The sequence below is a fragment of the Grus americana genome, chromosome 6, assembly GCF_028858705.1.
Source record: "Grus americana isolate bGruAme1 chromosome 6, bGruAme1.mat, whole genome shotgun sequence".
Lineage (NCBI taxonomy): Eukaryota > Metazoa > Chordata > Aves > Gruiformes > Gruidae > Grus > Grus americana.
Window position 1 is genome coordinate 24,837,494 of NC_072857.1, and position 20,326 is coordinate 24,857,819.

Below are 20,326 nucleotides of genomic sequence, written 5' to 3' on the forward strand. Positions count from 1 at the left end.
AAAGTCAGAACACCAAGAACAAAAAATAAGACAAATAAAAGTTTTGTTACTCACAAGAATTAGACACAAAGTTGACAACGCTAATATAATTTCTAAAGCAATCTATTTTAGGGAAAGTTATGCACATCAGATTCTGCAGTTCATTTTGAACACCAGCCCCTACAGGTCTAAAGTGGTTATAACAGCAAATTAGTACTCTCTCTCTTTGTGGGTATCTTCAGTATTGTAATACAAAGAGGCCTTTATACTGTGTTAATATTAGCATTTGCAGTTTAACTACAGCTTTTTATACTCGAGTTTAAGTTTAAGAAAAGTTTAAGAAAGACCTAGCAGTAGTTTGCTTGTATAAGTATCTTTCTGTAAAATTTACAGTCCATATTTTTAATGCAAACAATCTACTGGGAGAGTGTGGGAGTGAGATCTTTTCAGTCTTGAAACCTGTGTGTGCAATCTCAAAACAAGGCTTCCTTGAAACACATGCAAGTTTTTTCTATTTTTCTTATTTTATTCAATAGCACCTTTAAATGGAACATCATTAGTAAAGAACTGTCCGTTCTTTGCATCTAGAAAATATCTGATTTCTGCACTAGCTTTGTGGAATCTCTCCATCCACCATATAAAAGTAGTTTAAGAACTGAATTAGGAAAGGTTTAACTAGCCAGAAATAGAAACAGAAATGAAAAGCTAAGTCAATGAACATTACATAAGATTTGAAAGCACCTTAGTATCCTAGAAAAATTGCAAGTATGCCACAAGTTAATTTTCTTTCTGCTTTAGCATCAAGCAGCATTAAACATCCTGCTGTTGAGAAGAGCATCAGGTTATAGCAATACATCTCGTCTGAAAAATACAGAACGGTAATGGGCATAGTCTAATAAACAGTCTATTAACCCTAAATAAAGGTCAATTGATCTACAAATTTTATCATAGAGAGACTTCTAGAGTGGAAATTGCTATGAAAGACAAGTATCTATGCTAAAGAGCAGCCGTTTTACAGGGCTATTACCTTGTCCGGGTCTTGGGGTTGCAGGTGTTCCAGCAGATGGCAGTTCAGCCTCCTGCCAATTAATTATAAATAGCATTATCCGAATGTTTGGCTCCACAGTACCTTTCATGTTACATCAGTATCAATACTAAGATTCTTACCTTTGCACTTGATTCTGGATCAAACCTTTCAAGGATTAATTTAGCCGTCTTGTATGTTTCCTTCTCCATTACTTCCTCAAGCTGGAAAGAAAAGGTTCCACACATCAATACAGAATTCTTCAAAGTATTTTCCCCCCATATCCTCCCATTTACAAGCAGCTTATTAATGTTACCAAAAGGTGATGCTCTGTCCAATGAACCAGTAGCATGTTCAGATACCTGCAAATTTGCTGTATTCAATGGAAATTAAATTTTGCTTTCAAAAATAGTTTCTAAACTCTAATGGGCTACTTGTATTTAACAGCTTTATTGCAAGGAAACACCAAATATTGCTAATTGTTTACATATAATGAGGAGAATAATTACATGCACCAACTTCAATAATGGAATGTGCAAAAATCTATCAGCCATCATTATTGGAAGTTATTAGACATGACAAGCGAATGACAGGCAATTCCTTAGATTTATTTCCTCATAGCACTTAATGCTATTAATTTAAGGAAGGTCGTTAGCCAAGTGCTTTACAGAATAAAGTCTCTGTGCCAATTAACTGCTGTCAGCATCGATTTTAGATTATTTATTAGCAGAAGCAATTAGCTTGCTGCAAATGCTGTGAAAACTCACTAACTAGAGAATAGCCATAGAATTTGCTCAAATGACTTTAAAGGCTGGATCTCCATCTTTACAGCGATTCAAACTGCTTTTCAGAAAAAAGGGAACACGGTAAGAATTTAAATAAAAAATTTACTGAGAACTATGCATACTTTAGGGAGTGTAATTAAAGCACTTCATTATTACAGCGTTTTATTTACAATGCACTCAAGTGGCTTTATAGCTAATACATGGGCTTAATTAAAAAAGTAATCACTAGTAAAGTATCATTTTAGTGGTTAACAGCCAACATCAGAAGCTTAACTTTAAAACGGAGATAGCTGAAGTTATGACAAACAGCTAATATGTAAAGAAATTAGAATGCATTTTACAGTATCTTAAGCAGACCTTTTCTCCTAGATATGCTGACTAATGGCCACGTTCAGCTACAAGTGGGGGCTTTGTTTGTTCTTACGTTTGCTGTTGGCATAAACTGCAAAACTGAAAAGGTTAGTGGTCAAAAAATTAAGTTCTCTCAAACTCATTTATCACTGCTAAAATAATAAATGGTGCACATTAACATGATTTTAGACCATTATTTAGCTAGCAAGAATTCTGCATACACAGACCTTGTAGGGGTTTTACGTTTAGACAGACCTCAGAATTAGGAATAGACCTCAGAAGCTAAATAAAATTCACTCATTTTAATGGATGCACAGTATTCATTTAACAGCTCACTCCTACACACATTACCAGAAGTTTAAGGCAAGGAATACTACCCAGGCTGTTAATTAAGGACTGTTGAAACAAAAGGGAGTGAAAAGGGAAGTAAAAAATCAATTTCCTAAACTTGTATTTCAACAGGACTTTGGAGTTAACCCACTAACTTCGTAAAACAAATGCCACACAGTGCAGCAAGATCAGAAATAAGGGTCTAATAGGAAAAATAAAGTATTTATTGCTTATAAAAGTGAAAACCATAAGGCAGACCTTTACATGAAGGGGAAAGGCTAGTCAGGTGAAGCTGCAGAGGGGGGAAGTGTTAACAGTCAGTGTCAATATCTGGCCACCAAATCAAAATAAAAAACCCGAGTCACTTTACATCAATGAACATATAATGCAGGCAATTGTCTTTAAAGCCATACAGGAAAATGAGAAATACTCTTCTGCAGGACAAAGTGACCTTTAGGAAGGGGAAAAAAAACAGAATGCTCCACCATCACTTGACACTTTCCTTATCTAACACAGTTCTGGCTATAGCAGTATTAGATAGGATGGTAGTTATTTGTGGATATATAAGTTTTGCAAAAACAATAACATTCTTTTGAAATGGAAAAATTTAGTTCTCATCACTAGTTATTCTTCACATTTTACAGTTACTGGATAATTACTCTTATTTTGAAATTCATCTATAGTTTTATAATTCTAGTAAAGCTGAATCTGAACAAGAATTCAGTTCTATAACTGACTCTTTACAAATTTCTTTAAAATGTATAGAAATTGTCAAGATTTCTATAAGCACACTCACAGTTCTCATGATTTTTAGAGAAATGTATTCTAGAAGTGAAACCAATTTAAATTTGGCTGACAATACCAGATAAGGAATCAAACAGGTCAAAGTTTACTTACTCTTTGAGCAAATTAGTATAATTACCAGAAGCAAATAAGGGCCTGTGTAAAAATTAAATATGATCTCTACATTTGCATAGCAGAAGAAACCGGCTTGTGCACTGCCACACCAAACTAATTTATAAACGCACATCATCATACTGACTTCTGAATCACTTGCACCCTGAAGCATAACCTTGGAAAGGTTAACCTAGTGCTGAGCACTGGGCTTGCTAATACAGCATATTGCTCGACATCTCCTGCTCTTTTTCCATAATATACTCTTCTCGGATCCAAAACTTTTCCCACAAAAACATTTTCTACTTTCTGCCAAGGGCTTATTCATGGTCTATTATTATCAAGGTTAAATGCTAAGTAACCAGGATCACAAGTGAAGTCTCCAAGAAAGTTAATACCAGCCTGATCGTTGCTTTTTCAAACTTATTTCATGGAATTAACCACATCTTAATAGAGAAGCATGGTCATGTACCACATTCTCTCCTATGAATAATTGCATGGATGGCCTCCTTTCCAACTGGCAATCAAACAGAATTCCTGTGGCAACATCATCAGTTGCCTGTATTGAAAAGTATTATGAGTAATGTATTTTAAGCTTCTTGTAAATGCAAGTTAGCAACTGGAAGTCTGAAGTACTGGCACAATGCAAACTACTTATTCGCCATACTACCACATGACTTCTTACATTTAATTACTTAGTACGTCAAATACAACTATGGAGAGGTATTTCTTTACGTTCACACAAAGTCACAAGATTCATTTCAGTCTACAAGATATGCAAATACACCCAGCAAAAATTCCTTAAAATAGGAAATAAATCATTTAAGCCACAACACTAAAGTGTACTCTGGACAGATCCATGCAAACAGTAAAACAACCAAAGTAACAGTTTTGTGTGAACACTGCATGAAAGAAACACCTCATTTGATCATGATTTTCAACCATATTTTGAGCTTCTAATTGCATGCCTGCAGTACTCTAGCATATATTTGCTAGACAAGACCAGGCTTATACAACAATCAACTCCTAGTAGAGTTTTTGGTCACATAGTGAAGATTATCAAAATATCTACAGTTTTCTATGCCTGGAAGGCTGAAGGTATAAAGTTCATTAAACAGCAGTTATTTTAAATAACAAAATTCACATGCTGCATTTTTTTTTTCCATTAACAACATAACTCCAAGGCAGCCTTGAAATGAGACTTCCTTTTTTTCTTGGAAAATTAACAGATGCACTTTTCTAAATTTTTACCCAAAATGGCTAGGAAGTATGATTGAGTCTAATATTACACTTAGCCTACTATAACAGAATAGCTGAGCAAATTTCAGCAAAGTTTAATTCTAACATTAGCAAAGTGATTACTATACTATCTTCACAACTCTGTCCTCAGGCTAAGAATTATCCCATCTTTAAGACTGCTGCTGCAGGTAAAGTCTCCACTAATTCCCACTTGTAGCAGCTTAATACATGTCCTGTGCCCTTGCTTTAATATGTTTAACCCTCTGAACTTGCTCATCTATATACATTCAGGCTTAAGGGCTGACATCCTCATTAACTGAGAGCTCTTAAGGCCAAAATTACAGTAACACAGTCACAAATACAACCAGAGTATGCCTTATGATCAAGGAGGGGAAAAAAGTTGTATCTTGAAGTAGTGCCTTAATTATAGCTAATGAACTTAATCCCTACCCCCAATCCATAAAGAAACACTCAACATGTTTTAAAGCATTCACTAGGAAAAAAGTAGCACAGAGTCAGTTCTGTGGAAAGTAAGTATTACACAAACTTTGAGTCAAAGTACAGGATAAACAATATTAGTGGACATTTCCAGATGAAGTATCTATATTTGTGTTTGTCAGGTATTTTACCCACATAAATATATATGTGATTATGCCACCAAAGACTGAAGCCTTTTGAACAGAACCAAAGTTCTAGTGAGGGGCTCACTGCACAGCCACCAGGGCATTAGATCTAGTAGATGAGGAGTTTACTCCGTTATAGGTACCCTTCAGCATGTAAGTAACATCAACGGGGAAAAGGAGGACCGCATGTCTGTAAAACACAAGTACTGTAACATTTTTCAAAAGGACAGTTGTCTTCAAGACATGATTTCTCCAGCAATTGGGTAGCTGAGCTGCAATAAGTAAAAAACCATAGCTGTTGTGGCAGGCTGACAGTGCCTAGACAACAATTTGCATTACAAATAGACAGGAAATACATAATTTACTTATCCCAGCTACTTTGAGGATTAGCTACTGAGATATTTACATTGTGATCCTATTGGCAAACTTAGTAACAAATCAGAATCCAACACAAAAAACCTCTCCCTCCCCCCTTCCCATTATTTTACTTGGTAAAGGTTTTTGTTTTGTTTTACTAAAAAAGTAGGTATTGCTACAGTTATTCATAGCCACAGATAGTCCTCAGGAAGTTAATCCAAAACAAAACCAAATCTGACTGTTATCAAAACCAAATTATTACAGAATGCAATTTTATGAGTGTTTTTATCTAAAATACAAATTACATTGTCTCATTACCTGCATCCACTTTCAGCTCATTTCAAAATGCTGGTTTATGTATGATGATCTAATTTTAATGCTTAATTGAATACCTTTAAATTATGATGAAACTCCTGAGTCAATCTTCTGAGTAAAAAAATACCAACACCACACTGATTCAGGAGGTTGTACTAAGTCTTCTGTTTCTGGTTCCTCGCTAGGAACCAGGCACCCACAAGATCAGGAGGTAATCATGGACTTTTTATTCCCCTCAGATTGAAAAATAGCTGAGTTACAGGTTATTGGACTTCCCAAAACTCTGTTTTACTAATCCTATTTACAAGTTTGTCTTTAATCATTAAAGCTTGATATGCATATACACTAATGGCAATTTATACGTCTAGGTTTAAACTCTTCATAGTTACACTATAATTTCTATATAGTTCGCAAAGCATTCGTGCAGTTGTTTAACTACTGCCTGCTCGTCTACGACGTTGTTTTGATTTTTTGCATATGCAAAATACATTTACATCTTGTTTCAACAGCATCAATTCCCAAAGTAAAAAAACCTCTCCCCTTTATAAACCAGCTTTTTCTTGACTAATCTTTTATTCAAAGCCTTTTCTCTAAAGAATGCTTCTCACACACACAAAATTCAGCATTACTAGTTCTTCTAGAATAAATACGAAGATTTTCATGATTATAGAAATAAACTTAAATGCAAAGCCTTCATTTCAGTTAAGACCCCAAAAGCTGGGTTGCTCTCCATTGTGCTTTTTCTGTTCCAAGAACTTTGCCTCCAAAGCTGCTCAATGACTATGTGAATTAGGAGATTAACTAATTTCAGTTAAGCAATTTTCATTAGATAAAATTAAGAAAGTTATACTCATTTATTTCCTTCTCAGAAAACATAAGCCTCTTCCCAATCCCTTTTTATCACCTCTCCAACCAAAGGTCACTTCCATTTAATAGATTCCTTAATATAAAGTTTAGCAGATATAAATATTAGCAAATCCTCTTTACCAAAGGACAATGACATAACTATGTTACAGGTTACCATTTTTACATCTACATTTTAAAACTAATAAAAAACCAGCATGGAAAAATCAGTGAGACCTGTTTCCCCTACAAAGCCCACATAATATTAGACTTTTACCTGACTCCTTTTTGGTAGCTTTGTTGTGGGCTTTTTATTAATTTAGCTACCATGGCAAAATCCGGAAGGCATGAGGTGAACAATTCCAGAAACTCATTAACAATAAAGCTTCATAATACAACTTTTGGAGTTTTTTGGGGGAAGAAAGGCTGTTTTGTTGTAAGGGGAAGGAAGTGTGTGGTTTTTGGTTGACTGGGGTTTTGTTTTGGTGGTGGTGGTGGTTTTTAAGTTTTGCCTTGCAAGGCAGGAGATGAAGCCAACAACAGAAGTAAACAGAGAACTTCCTTATGGAATGATTCAGTAGAGAGGAAACAGCTTTCAGTGTTACAAACTTCGCAAAAAGCGTAACTTATCCAAGACTTGGGATCTTTTCCATCCCAAATTTGTCTTACTGAGATTAAGTGTTGACCCAGTTGAAGCAAATACTTGGCATACACACCAGTTTTATACTGTTAACCACACAACTTACAAAACTAATGACCTCAGACAATTTGATAGAATTGATACATGACAAAATTTTGTTTTAGAGGAAAGAATATAATGGAAGAAATATGTAGTACAAAAGTAAGATGGAGGAGGATGGGAAATAAGTGGTGATGCATTTAAGATATAAACAATAATCTGTTACTTGATGAAAAAGTGAATGCGGACAAGATGGAAGTCCTTTTTGCTATTTATGAACAAAACATTAAGAGAGAGTAGCTATTATAGTTACACTCTATGTTCTTAAATCAGTGTGATATCTAACGCTTTTTATAATCACAAAGTAAAGAAGTAGTCAGCAATGAGTAGGTTAAAGCATACATTTTCATTTTCTGACAAAACAGAATCACTTTACATAGTATCTAGCAACACTAAAACAGTAGGTTTAGGTTAAACGACAAAGAGAATTTATTTTCATATGCAAGCAGCACTTTAATTCTGGAGTAAGGAAAACCTTGTGCAGTACTAGAAAATGTATGAAAACAGAGGAATGGTAATAGTTTCACCTCCCTCTCTCCACTCTTCATCTATATATTACCATCAAACTCAACTTGTAGAGATGCAAAAACACCGTAGTGCACCATAACAACCAGCTTTTCTTGAAGTTTTACTTACTATTTTTTTCTTTTGAGATTTTAAATCTTCCAGCGCATCATCTAAAAGGAGGACATCATACATTAGTTTTCAAATATAAGTAAGAGAACTTCAGCACACACTAAACATTGACTTCATCCTGTGAGATCAGGAAAAATTATACACTGACCACTATGAACCCAACAACATTAGTAAACTTTGCATAAACTAAAGTTTTTATGTGAAAAATGATTTATTTTAAATCCTGAAACTGCTCATAAGTTATAGCCCACTGTTATCACTTTACAGTTCTAACTATTAAAAAGTTTTATGTACCATTTCCTCATTAAGCAAACCAATTCTAGCCAGTGCCCTGCTTTGACCTACATTAAAACTGGTACAACAACGGACCAAATACACTTAATCTCATGAGTCAAACTACAGAAAAAAGCCTGTGGTCTAAGCATTAATATATCTATTTGAGTACCAGATTTACTAGCTTCAGTATTTCACATAAGCCTCTTAGCACATGCTAGTTTCAAATGCCAGGTCAATTCTGAGCTTCAAATCTCAATTTATTTCACCCTTTCAATACTTTCAGACTACAGTAAAACCCCCAGTTTGGTAAGAAAAGCTACCAGAAGATCATTTTACTACTAAATGTTAAGAGACTGTGTTACAACTAGTAGGCACAGCACCTAACCTCTCTAAAAGAAAGGAAAAAAAGAAAGGTCAAATGCACATGGGATTTTCCTTTAAGTTAATGCTTGTGGCTTGGCACTCACAGGAAACTCACTGTAATAAACTATCACCTAATATAGAAGATATTATCTTGATAAATCCATTTACTAATATCTCCTTCAGAGCAAGAAGAGTTTAACAAAAAACAACTTTTGTCCCCTTCTCAGCTCTACTGGACACCAGCAATTCACTTCCTGTAAGATACAACTATTTTGACCCATTTTTCAGGTTTTTTTTAAAAAAAAAGCTTCATAGAACTACAAGGGAAAAAATCAAAACCTAAACTAAATAAATATATTTAAATAAAGATACAAAAAAGTATATAAGTATGCTATACACACTTTTTAAAGTTACTTCAGAAACAGTACTGTTACTTGAAATTAAGGGAACACAATTAGTCAAACTTTTCCAGAATGTAGAAACCCATTTTCATAGAATAAACCACTTTATTATATGTGCTAAATACTAAAACTGGGTGCGTACATATTTGAGAGTTTACACAATGAAAGACTAACTACAATATTCCCTTATTAGTTAAGATAAATAGGACATGGAACAAGACCATATTTAGCACTGGGCTGGACCACAGAAAATAAACAATTCCAGGAACTGCGCATCTTCAAATTCATATGGTACCTTCTCTCTACCAAATTTTGCATTTATATTAGAACACAGCCTCTCACATAGCCCCACACAGATTAACACCTTGAAATGCACTGCAACGCAGTATGGTGTCACACAGCCACACAAATAGCACAATAAAGTCAGCTGTTAACAGTTACTTAAGAAACAGAAGCTGCTTTTGGTACAGAAATGCCTAGAACATCTTCAAGCATAGCCTCCCACAAAGCAATGCAACCAGTTTAAAGCGTGCGCATTTGTTTCTGATCACTTTACCTCCTGTGTTCAACAAGAGCCTCATGAAACACCTGCCCCTTCAAACATGGCCAAATGGCAATTACTCCAAAGTACTCTCAAGAAACCAATGTATCTCATCTTAATTAAACCCACAGAAAAAAAAGAATTCATACTAGAGAAGTCAATACCTGCAACATACCTCATTTATTTTCCCCACACTTTGGGACAGATTAGCCTAAATCTTCCTCAACAGTTGTCTGCCTGACCAGTCTTAAAAACTGAAATTCCATAATCTCTCTGTATCACCTTTTCTACTGTTTCACTAGGAATTTTCCTCATTCAGTCCATGGTTCCCAAAAACCAGTGTATGCTGCTTATCCAGCCCAGAGCTTTACAGTATTAAGTAATCATCTCCAGCAACTCAATGTGTTATATTAACTTATCCTGGAACAGAAGGCTAGCCTTAAGCCACTCTGTTGCCAGTTTGCTCTCAGTTACATTTTCTCTTGCTTTACTGCTGTAACTCTTGCACTATGTATTTGATTTCTCTTTTCCAGATACAGGACTTGTATCTTTGAGGTAAAACACTTCCTTTTTACCCAATCTCTGGAATAATGCAGAAATAATTCCTTTCGCCACGTTCTAACATCTACTAAAACCTTTTACGCACAGGTTCAACAAAAGCACTAGGATTGCCTGTATGCTAAAAACAGCAATAAAGACATTTAAGCAAACTAGAAAAACATACACACTTTTTTTTATACAGCCATGAAATGCAAATATATATTCGCCCTAGAAATGAATCACACAGCACCACAGAATATATGGACAATTTTATTTCTACATAAAAATGTATGTCCTATGCTTGCATATCAAATGCAAACATTAAGTTTAAGAAAAATTCCAAAAGTGATGCTTAACCCGTAAGCTGTCACAAATTAAATACATCATGTTGTTCTGCAAGTCATAAAACATAGTGCAACATTGAGGTTTGCCTGTATTATTGCTCACATCACCATGAGATATTGTTACAGGCTGGACTGCTTTCAGAGAAAGTCTCAAATGAATTCTAACTACTGCAGACCAGTGCCAAAGATGCAGTTCTTAAATTTTGCATTAGAATGAATCTGCATGTTCTTTAACAACTTTTTATATATCTTTGAACACTTGCATTACTTTTTTTTTTTTTAGTTACGTGACTCCCAACTTTCCCTAGCTCTCAAAACAGCACAAAGCCACCTGCTTATCCCTTTTTCCACTCAGGAAAATATAAGCATGCTTTGGAGAACTTGGAAGAGAAAAAGCTATCTTGACAAATAAATTAAACACATCTGCTATACATCTCATACATAAAGATAACAGATTAAGACTGCTGGAATACTTGCAAGATACAAGTATTAAAGGAACTACTACTACTGTTTATATTTCTTTTCCTTCGCTCCTACTTCTACACTACATTTTATTCTATTACACTTTGAAGCATGCAAAGACAGGAGAAAGTTACCACAATTTTGTAAGTGAAGTGAAAGATTAAGCAGTTTCCTTCCTTTTCTTTCAAGAACTGTGTGGTAGAAACAGCAGTTTAGCTAATGCTACCCATTTCAGCATCAACCAAAAGGCTACTCTTCCTTTCCTGGAAGCCGAGTTATCCAAAATATTTACATTTTCATAGCAAGCATCATTCCCAACTAGTTCCACATTCTGAAAAAAGACAGAAAAAATACTTACTATTCCTTTCTGTCCTTCTGGAAAAGAAAAAAATGAGCAGTGTTCTTATAAACCAGATTCTTTAAAACAGAAAGAAGAATTATATTAATTAAAATATATTGCAGTAACCATTTCTGAAGTTATTTAGCAAACAGAATAGTTAACGCAGAAGATTTACCAGATGAAATTAAACTTTGCAAATACAAAGAACAGAAATCTTCAAAAAGTTTATACAGAAAACTAAAAATTAAATTAGTATCTTGCCAACAAGATGAACGTTGATCTAAATGAAATCCTCCTATATTAAAATTTAACTAAGTATTACTATACACAGAAAACCTAAGGAAGCAGCAGCAAGTAACATCGTCACTTGCTAAAATGTTCAGTGGGAACTTTTTAAAATTGAGGTATGTGCAGCTAGCTGAAAATTACTTAGTCATCACTTCTTATTGAATAGGTTTATGATGCATGTTATCCAGAAAACCAAGCTTACCAGTTAAGGCCCAAAATTAAGACCCAGGAGATTTGTGGGAAGAATCCAATACCAATGAAAACCATGAGATACAGCTATTGTACAAATGTTCTCCCAAGCAGAGTTAACTGACCTGATTCCTGGCGATTTTACAGAGCTCTGAATCCACTCAGTTTCCATAGGGTTTCGGCTGACTTAGCTCAAACAATGGAGCAGTTTATCTGTGCTCAAGATAAACTGATCTATGACCATTTTACATTTGAAAGGTCTCTCTGCAATCATCAGGACTTCATTTGTTTTAAAGCTTAGAACTGCTTATTATTATTAAGTTGACACTTCTCCTGGCAAGTTATTTGGGCTAAGCCAAGTGGCAAATCTCATACTTTCAAGTCCTTCCAAGCATCTTATCCAAAACCCTCCTAGTGCCAAGCACTATATAATAAAGCCTAAAGTAGCAATGTTTAATTTAAGAAGAAAAAAAAAAGGCTAGAAAGTTTTTCTGAATTACAACCAGCTTAAAGCAGGCAAAAGGCTACCAGATTTCAAATAGAGTGTTGACTTAATTCATAAGAACAACTTTTGCATTTATATAAGGGCTTCCCAGTTCAAAACGCTTGCAAGTATTAACACAACCTGAGTTAACTAAGTTAGACAACTGGAACATGAGAGTAACCTATCCAAAGTCAGAGAGAGAGAAGTTTAACTCTATTCCACATTCAAAGATGTGCTGTAATAACTACTTTAAGAATACAGATGGCTTTGCCTGCTTACACAATGCAAGATGCATCTTTTCATAAAGTATCAAAAGAAATAAATGTTTTACAGGGTTTCAATTGCCTTAAAGGCCACGTTACACAGGCAAAAGCATTATTTCTTTTTTATTATATGCTTAATAAAGAGTCTTCTACCTGAAGCTGTAATCTAAGCTGATAGATATATAGTAGGACTTCATGAAATAAAAGACATTTCCTCTTTAGGAACTGTGAGGTGAAAGTTTAACAGACTATTTCAGACTAATTTTAACAAATAAAAACATTTCTCTGAAAATCAGAACATACAAGATGAAACAGAATCTAATTAAAATGAAAATCATTTCAAGAGCAACATTCTTCTAACATGCTAATTATTTCCTCAACTTTTCAGATATTTCAATATAAATTTAAAATTAATGTTATATATTCCTAGAACTTAACTCACTCTACCAGCATCAGTAACTTGCTGAGACCCTGAGGGAATGACCTAAGGCAGAAATAAGTTGGTGACTGACTGCAAGCTTGAAAAGGCAGACATATTCCAGTTTGATTAGAGCTGAAAAATCTCTAGAGCTATTACTGGGTGGCACCAGGCATTCAGCATGGAGTCACCTCTTGACCGAGAACAAAGACAAGCTGGCAGCTGCTTGCCATTCTTATCTGCCAAAAAAAGCTGAAGGGGAATAGCTTAAGAGAAAAATCAGATAAACAGTTGCAAGTCATAAGAGAACAACAGCCTAATTCTAAACATTGTTAAAACAGTATCTAATTCAGAATTTTCTAAAACCCACCACTGAAAAAACCCACAAGAATTGGAGGACAAACTAAAGAATAAAAATCCAATGTGAAAATTCACACCACAGCACTAGAAGCCATCACCTTCAGTAATAAAAGTTTTCATTTCTACACTAATCCTAACACACCAAAGTGAAGGGAGGCTGGTAATACTTCCTCCTCTACAAGCCTTTCCTGTTAGCATGAGCAAGCCTTTCTTACTAACAACAAAGTCTTTCAAATCCTTGTCCTTAAGAGCAAAATCAATTCATGTTGCTGCCAAAGATTAATTTGAGCTTTAATTTCTATATTAATCCTTTCCAGTCAAGATATTGCTGCCCATGTATCTTCTCCACAGGATTCCATAACAGCAGCATATTAGTACTTTATGCATAACACGGTATGACATACGAAAAGCATCTTCAAGTATCTTTTTGCATGTTATGTTATGCTGACCCACACTAAATGAATCTTGCAAAGCCTTAAATATTTACATTTGACTTTGCCTTTCAAGCCTAAAGCTAGGGAACTGACAAGTCATGTTTTCATACAAACATGCTGTACAAACGTTGATAGTATTTATGACATTCATTTCAGCAAATTAGTAAATGCACTATGCTCCCCATTGGTAGGAAAGATGCTCAGCAGGCTGCTTCTCCTCCTTGATGGTCTAGAGGAAGAGGAGCCAGAGAAGCAGCTGTTTAGTGAGGTGGGAGCCCATTTTGTTATTTTTGGAAAAGTTTTCATAGAAAACAAAAGCCACTCATGAGGATGAGCAACCAATCAGCTCAGTGGAACAAAAAAGTAGATTAACACCTTCTCCTATTGACATCCAATGATGTTAGGATATTTTCGGGTAGAAGAAATCAATGATTTTCCAGAAAAATAGCTAATTATGTAGAACTAGTCCTCAACGTATTTAGGCTGATGACCTTTCAAGTCACTTCTACGTTAACAGTCACCTATTATATAAAAGTTTCTCCATTTCCAATTTTATACACTGCATTTCACATACAGACAACATACCTTAGGTCACTTTCATATAGTAGTGTTACTTTTCCAAATAGCAATAGAAATAAAACCCAAGACAATGCTCTTCTGCTCATATTACATGACCTTGCAGCTGTTCAGATACAGGTGTCTCTCTAGCCCTAGTATAATTTTGAAAAGCCAAGTAACTTTAGAAGCTAACAACTTCTGATGGTAAGACTTAGTTCTACACTAAACCCAGACCCCCATGAGAGACATTTCCCTCAAAGAAAGTGTCTGCCTAACTACTTGGATTTATTTTAAAAGAAAAAATTCAGCAAGTTATGACAACTCAAGGATTGTCAAAAGCAAACCCAAACCCCTGCTGAGATGTATTTTCCATCTCCTTTTATCAAAGAGACAGCAGTTAGAGGGAAAAAAGGCATATTTACTTACATCAATGGAAATGCAAAAAATGGAAGTGTCATAATCAACCTTGCTGTCCATTCATCAGGAAGACACCAAAAATATACAACTACGCAGGTGATAAGGTAAAGAAGAGAAGAGTAGAGAAGTAGCCTTCCAACCCATAGTTTCTGTTGCCTCTGATTTTTTTCTCTAAATTCTTCTAATGTCTGTATTTCCTGTAAATAAACAGGGTTCAACTTTATTAGTGAAATTCGTTGGTGGTTTTACTAATCTGCCTTTAAGTGTTCGCTAAAATTAGCCATATCAATTTGATACTTGATTAGAAGAGTCAAGCGGCTTTTTGAAAAATGATAACATTTGCCCAAAGATAACTGTCATAGCACAAATAAAAATCACACTATTAAAGTTATGATATGGGCCACTTGCACTGTATTAGCAGTAACACATCACTATTGGGAAGAGATACTACAAATCAGCCCTTTTCCCTATTTGCTAGTATATTTGGGACACATAGAAAATGCTAGTATCTTATGAATGGCAGTCTTTACAATCACATAAATAACTACCAACCATACCTCACATCCTAAAATGTTCATCAGGCACCTGACGAATTTCAAATGCTTCTAATACTTTTCTACTAACACTGGAAACAGCTTAAACCTCTCCATTTCATATGCTTTCATTTCAGTATTTTCTCTACATCAAGAGTGAAATCCCAAACATTAATATGCCAAAAAGCATCACTCATAAGTGATCAAGCAATGCTCTGCCATGTTACCATTTTGACTGCATTTCAAGTGACAACAGGAGTACTCACACTTTCATTAAAAGGAAAACAAAAAATATCAACACCATATTTCAAAAACAGTTAATTTCCCCATAGAGTACAGACTTCTGTCACAAACTCTGGCTAAAAATCACAATTGATTACTGAACCATCTATTCAGTTATTCTGCCCCTGACCTTACTTACTACCACTACAGTTACAATTCTTATACTTAAAACCATATATTGAAGCTTTTCTAATGAGCCTGATGAATGGAACTTTCCATTAGTGACATTTTCCATTACATGTGAGTTTAACCATTAGTTATAATTAAATTGTGTAATCAAGCCAACTTCACATTCATTCTCATTTCAGGCTCTCTAAATAAATATTTAAACTGTAGCTTCTCACTCTCTATTATACGGTATTTTTAAAGTGACTAATAGTAAGGGGGAAAAAAGGTGGCAGTCCATCTGAAACTCAGAATCTCTAGTACATCCAACTGGAATAATTATTGAAATAATTGCCATGGTTTAACCCCAGCAGGTAACTAAGCACCACACAGCCGCTTGCTCACCCCTCCACCCCACAGTGTGGGATGGGGAGGAGAATGGGGTAAAAAAAAACCTCACAGGGTGAGATAAAGACAGTTTAATAGGATAACTAATAAGTAATAATAATAATACAAGTGATGCACAAATGCAATTGCTTGCCACCTGCAAAAACCTTGATGCCCAGCCTGTTTCCAAGCAGCGATCCTGGCTAGCTTCCCTGGTTTATATACCGAACATGACATTATACGACAGGGAACATCCCTTTGGCCAGGCTGGGTCAGCTGCCCTGGCTGTGCTCTCCCGGCTTCTTGTGCACCTGGCAGAGCGTGGGAAGCTGGAAAGTCCTTGACTTCATGTAAACACTAAACTACCTGGCAACAACTAAAAACATCAGTGTGCTATCAACATTATTCTCATAGTAAATCCAAAACACAGCACTATATCAGCTACTAGAAAGAAAATTAACTCTATCCCAGCCAAAACCAGGACAATAATTTAAAATTCCATGACAGTATTTTACCTAACGTGGAAGAAATACATGGCCAGCAAAAAGGATGCATATTTCTAAACAAAAATCAAATAAAACACCGAAAAGCAAATACATACCTTATCGATTTTTTCTAATACTTCTACAGTGGAAGGCTTTGCCTGCTTACAAGGGAAAGAACAAAGATGTTAATCTCACTTTTAAAAAGTCAGTGTTTTGAGGATTACTGCACATTAACAGTTTCCTAACAAAAAGACATATTCATAATAGATTCATATTTTATCTATTTCACATAAAGGTAAGAAGTTTTCCTACTTTAATACTGACAAATAGAAGGGACTAATGAATCATTATTTTACATTTGGTATTACTATTAACTGAAGGTTTCTCTCCTACACCACAAAAGATTAAAACCTATAATGCATGCACAGCAATAATGGATGTGTGGGTGGGAAGTAAAACAAGGAGACAATTGAGGAGTCAAGGGAATAAGCAAAACAAAGAGAATATATACAGGAAGCCCTAACCTGAGAACTTCAGCCTTTTATTACTATTCATTCCACAAAGACACATGCTCTAAAATAAATTATAAGCAACTGCAAATAAGTGTTACCATCTCCAGTAAAATTCCCCTTAAGAGCAACTTGGAACCCACCTTCTAGGAATCCTTCCTAATTTCTGAGTATAAAGCCACTATCTTCGCCCATCTTCAGGCCACAAATTCAAAAAACCATAGCCCACACTGCATCACCATGAAAGTGAGTTTGTTTCTATTAAACAAAACTGGCATTTCACCTAAACTTTTGCCTTTAAAGGAGTTTTGTATGGGAGGCTCTGAAATCAACTGATAATATGCAAAGGCAAACCTAGACTCAAACAACTCACGCCTGCCAGAAGAGCAGTCAAAAACCTTGTGCCTCTTCCTCAAACTCAGTACACTATTCAATAACATACGAGCCAATAAAAACAGTTAGGAAGAAAGACTTGTATAAGTAGCTACCAAAATATTTGTTAAATCAGACATAGAATGAATGTATTCATTTTGACCTAAAATAGCTACCAATCTTTCAAGTCACAAATGCTGCTGTATTTATCCCAATGAAGCAACACAGAACTATTTTGGTTTACAGAGTTAAAACCATATTTTTATAAGTTAACCAAACCAGTGCCAGGCCTGGAACTGCAAATGAAATAAAGGACAGCTGCACAGCTTCACAGTTTAGGGATTTGGCAGAGAATATTTTTGGTCTCGCTACTGGCCTTTTAAGTGACATATTAAATGAGAAAAGTTTAGCACTAACGTTCAACCAGCATTAACAGTCAACCAACAGGCATTAAGAACTCCCATCTTCTAGACTAGAGATTATTATATTGTTACATGATTTTACTTACCCTCCATCTTGAAATTAATCCACCCATCTTCTATTGTGGACAAATGTTGGCAGAGCTATCAATCTTCTATAAGAATTCACAGCTAGAAGTAAAGCATTAAGCACTTAGGAGCAATCTAACAGCATAGTCCAAATTTGTTCCAATATCTAAAGGAATCAAAATACCATATAAAGCCATTGCCTGGTTATCTACCTATATGTTATTTTAAAATCCAGTCTGCTGTTTCATAGGCCATCTTGTAAGTCAGTTCATCAGCCTTGATGCAGCCAAACTTATTTTTACTTTGGAAATATTTAACTAGAGGGGAGTCTTCAAAAATAGAGGTACAAAATAAATGTTAAAAAGCCATCAAAATCTTCCAGCAGAGAAACAACTTTAATAACTTATTATTAATCCAGATTATTTAAGAAACTAATTTCCAATTATTTCCTCTGCTGCTCATAAGCATAACTCTCAATGCTCCTTTTCAGCTGTCACTCCAGGCATCCAGCATTAATATCCTACTATTCGTGAGAAAGTTCATCTCCAATAAATCTACTTCCTTTTCATGCTGTCATCAACAGGAACGTATTGGATAGCACTATTGTTTTTTGCTTTGTATGATCAGTTTTAAGTTCAAATAATCAGTTTCAAAGAGATCTCACTTGCTCTAGGAAAGCACTACATCAGTAGGTGTTCCCTGCACGCAACGCACAGTGCTGTCACCAGCACAAGTGGCCCTAAAGCAATTCCAAAGGTGCAAAGGCAGCTCACCCTACACAAACCTGGAACCCATGAACAGCACTAATTTGATGATCTGGGTCTAGGTTCCCAAAACAAAAGTGTAGCAACTTTCTATCAGCAGGTAGTTGGAATCAATTGACTTTGAACCTTAGGATGGCAGAATTTCTCTCCAGTCACTTGATTTGCAAGCTTTTACCCAGTGAATGAAAAAGTGATCAGTTCATAGTAAAACCCAACAATAAACTAATGCTCAATCTCAACTAGAACTCAAACCTTTTCAACTCTGGAATGAAACAGTAAGCCATTTTAAAAAAACCACTGATCCAGTTAAGCAGAAATATAAGTGATTAATACCTTGTTTATTAAGTTACCTTTGGCCAAAAATTGGAAGACAAAGAAACCTAACCTCAATCCAAATTTGTTCCCAAGCTTTCTGAGGCTGTCAAAACAAATTAATATAAGATACACATTGCTCACTAGCATGAACACTACTGTAGTATGGTAACCTTTTAAGAAAGCCAAGGACTTGAGAATACAGAACTATACACCCTGTGATTTCAAAACCCAATCTTTAAAGATAAGGAAATCCGTATTTGAAATGCCACCACAATGAAGCTAGAACAGATGGACAAGTTAGCTCTGCTGCTGCTAAATTACTAGCACAAAGGGTTGAGCTACAAAAAAAAAAGCACTATTGCCCCTTGGAATCTTGAGTAAATTCTCAAAATAATTACTACTACAGCAACTCACCTCAGTAAAACAGCAGCAGTATTTTTATTTTTCAAACATGCAATGCTACTGTTCACTAACACTGAGAATTTTATATGATTGTTACTTTGCAGTTACTGGCAAATTTTTGCATTACAAGTATTGCAGTAGATCTGAGCAGAGACTTTCTTTGCAAACATTTCTACAGAGACAGATGGTATCTTTATTGCAAAAAAAATACAAAATCAAGTCAAATAGCCAATCAAGAATTTTGTAACCTTAGCACAAGGTTCCCAAATCTATTTTACTTCCCTAGCATTGCCACTGCCATTAGGAGCAATAGCAGCTCTCAATTCTGGACACACAGAGATGCTCACGCAGCCTTTTTGCGTGCCATTTTCCTTCAGGCCATAGAGTTTGAGAACCTCTGCAGGAGAAGTGTTAAAGGATCTTTTGGGCGTAGGTTATCTGCGAGCCATTCATGACACTGACCTTTGTCAATAACACATTCGCAGTGCTATCTCTACATATGTTTTTTTAAAACATCTGGCAAATACCTGAAAGAGAAACAGGTTTGACAAGTGTCACCACGCGCATAATTTTACATGAACTATGATGCTGACAGGCTTCATGTATGCTGCTCTACAAGTCAGTAATACCACCAAAACCCTTCCCCAAAGAGGTATTAAGGGATTAGGGCCACTAGATTCACATTTACAGTTTAGTCATTGAATCCTTAGTTAGGAGAGGGATAACGTTCTATGGTTTCTATGAAGTACTCAAGATATTTTCCTTCTTCCCTCCTCTTCTTTTTGACATGACAACACAAATTGTCTTCAACTGCTTCAAACTCTCTTTGCTCCTCCTCACCTGTCACTCCACATACCTACCACTAATATCCTACTGTTCATGGTAACAGTC

The 20,326-nt window shown here is 35.4% G+C and overlaps 1 protein-coding gene across 8 annotated transcripts in view; it reads right to left on the reverse strand.

Moving 5' to 3' along the window:
• Nucleotides 1–20,326, reverse strand: part of LNPK (lunapark, ER junction formation factor) — a 44,212-nt gene that overhangs the window by 22,134 nt on the left and 1,752 nt on the right. For 3 of the 8 annotated variants that reach the window (XM_054830350.1, XM_054830352.1, XM_054830353.1), the window contains exons 2-8: nt 17,975–18,056; nt 16,702–16,743; nt 14,803–14,990; nt 11,401–11,459; nt 8,116–8,156; nt 1,147–1,227; nt 1,007–1,058 (exon numbers count right to left, since the gene is read on the reverse strand). In XM_054830350.1, coding sequence (XP_054686325.1) covers nt 1,007–1,058; nt 1,147–1,227; nt 8,116–8,156; nt 11,401–11,459; nt 14,803–14,990; nt 16,702–16,743; nt 17,975–18,001 — 490 coding nt within the window. In that variant the 5' untranslated portion in view covers nt 18,002–18,056. Of the gene's footprint in view, nt 1–1,006; nt 1,059–1,146; nt 1,228–8,115; nt 8,157–11,400; nt 11,460–14,802; nt 14,991–16,701; nt 16,747–17,974; nt 18,057–20,326 lie in introns of all 8 variants that reach the window. The other 5 variants (XM_054830347.1, XM_054830348.1, XM_054830349.1 and 2 more) reach the window with 2 other exon arrangements.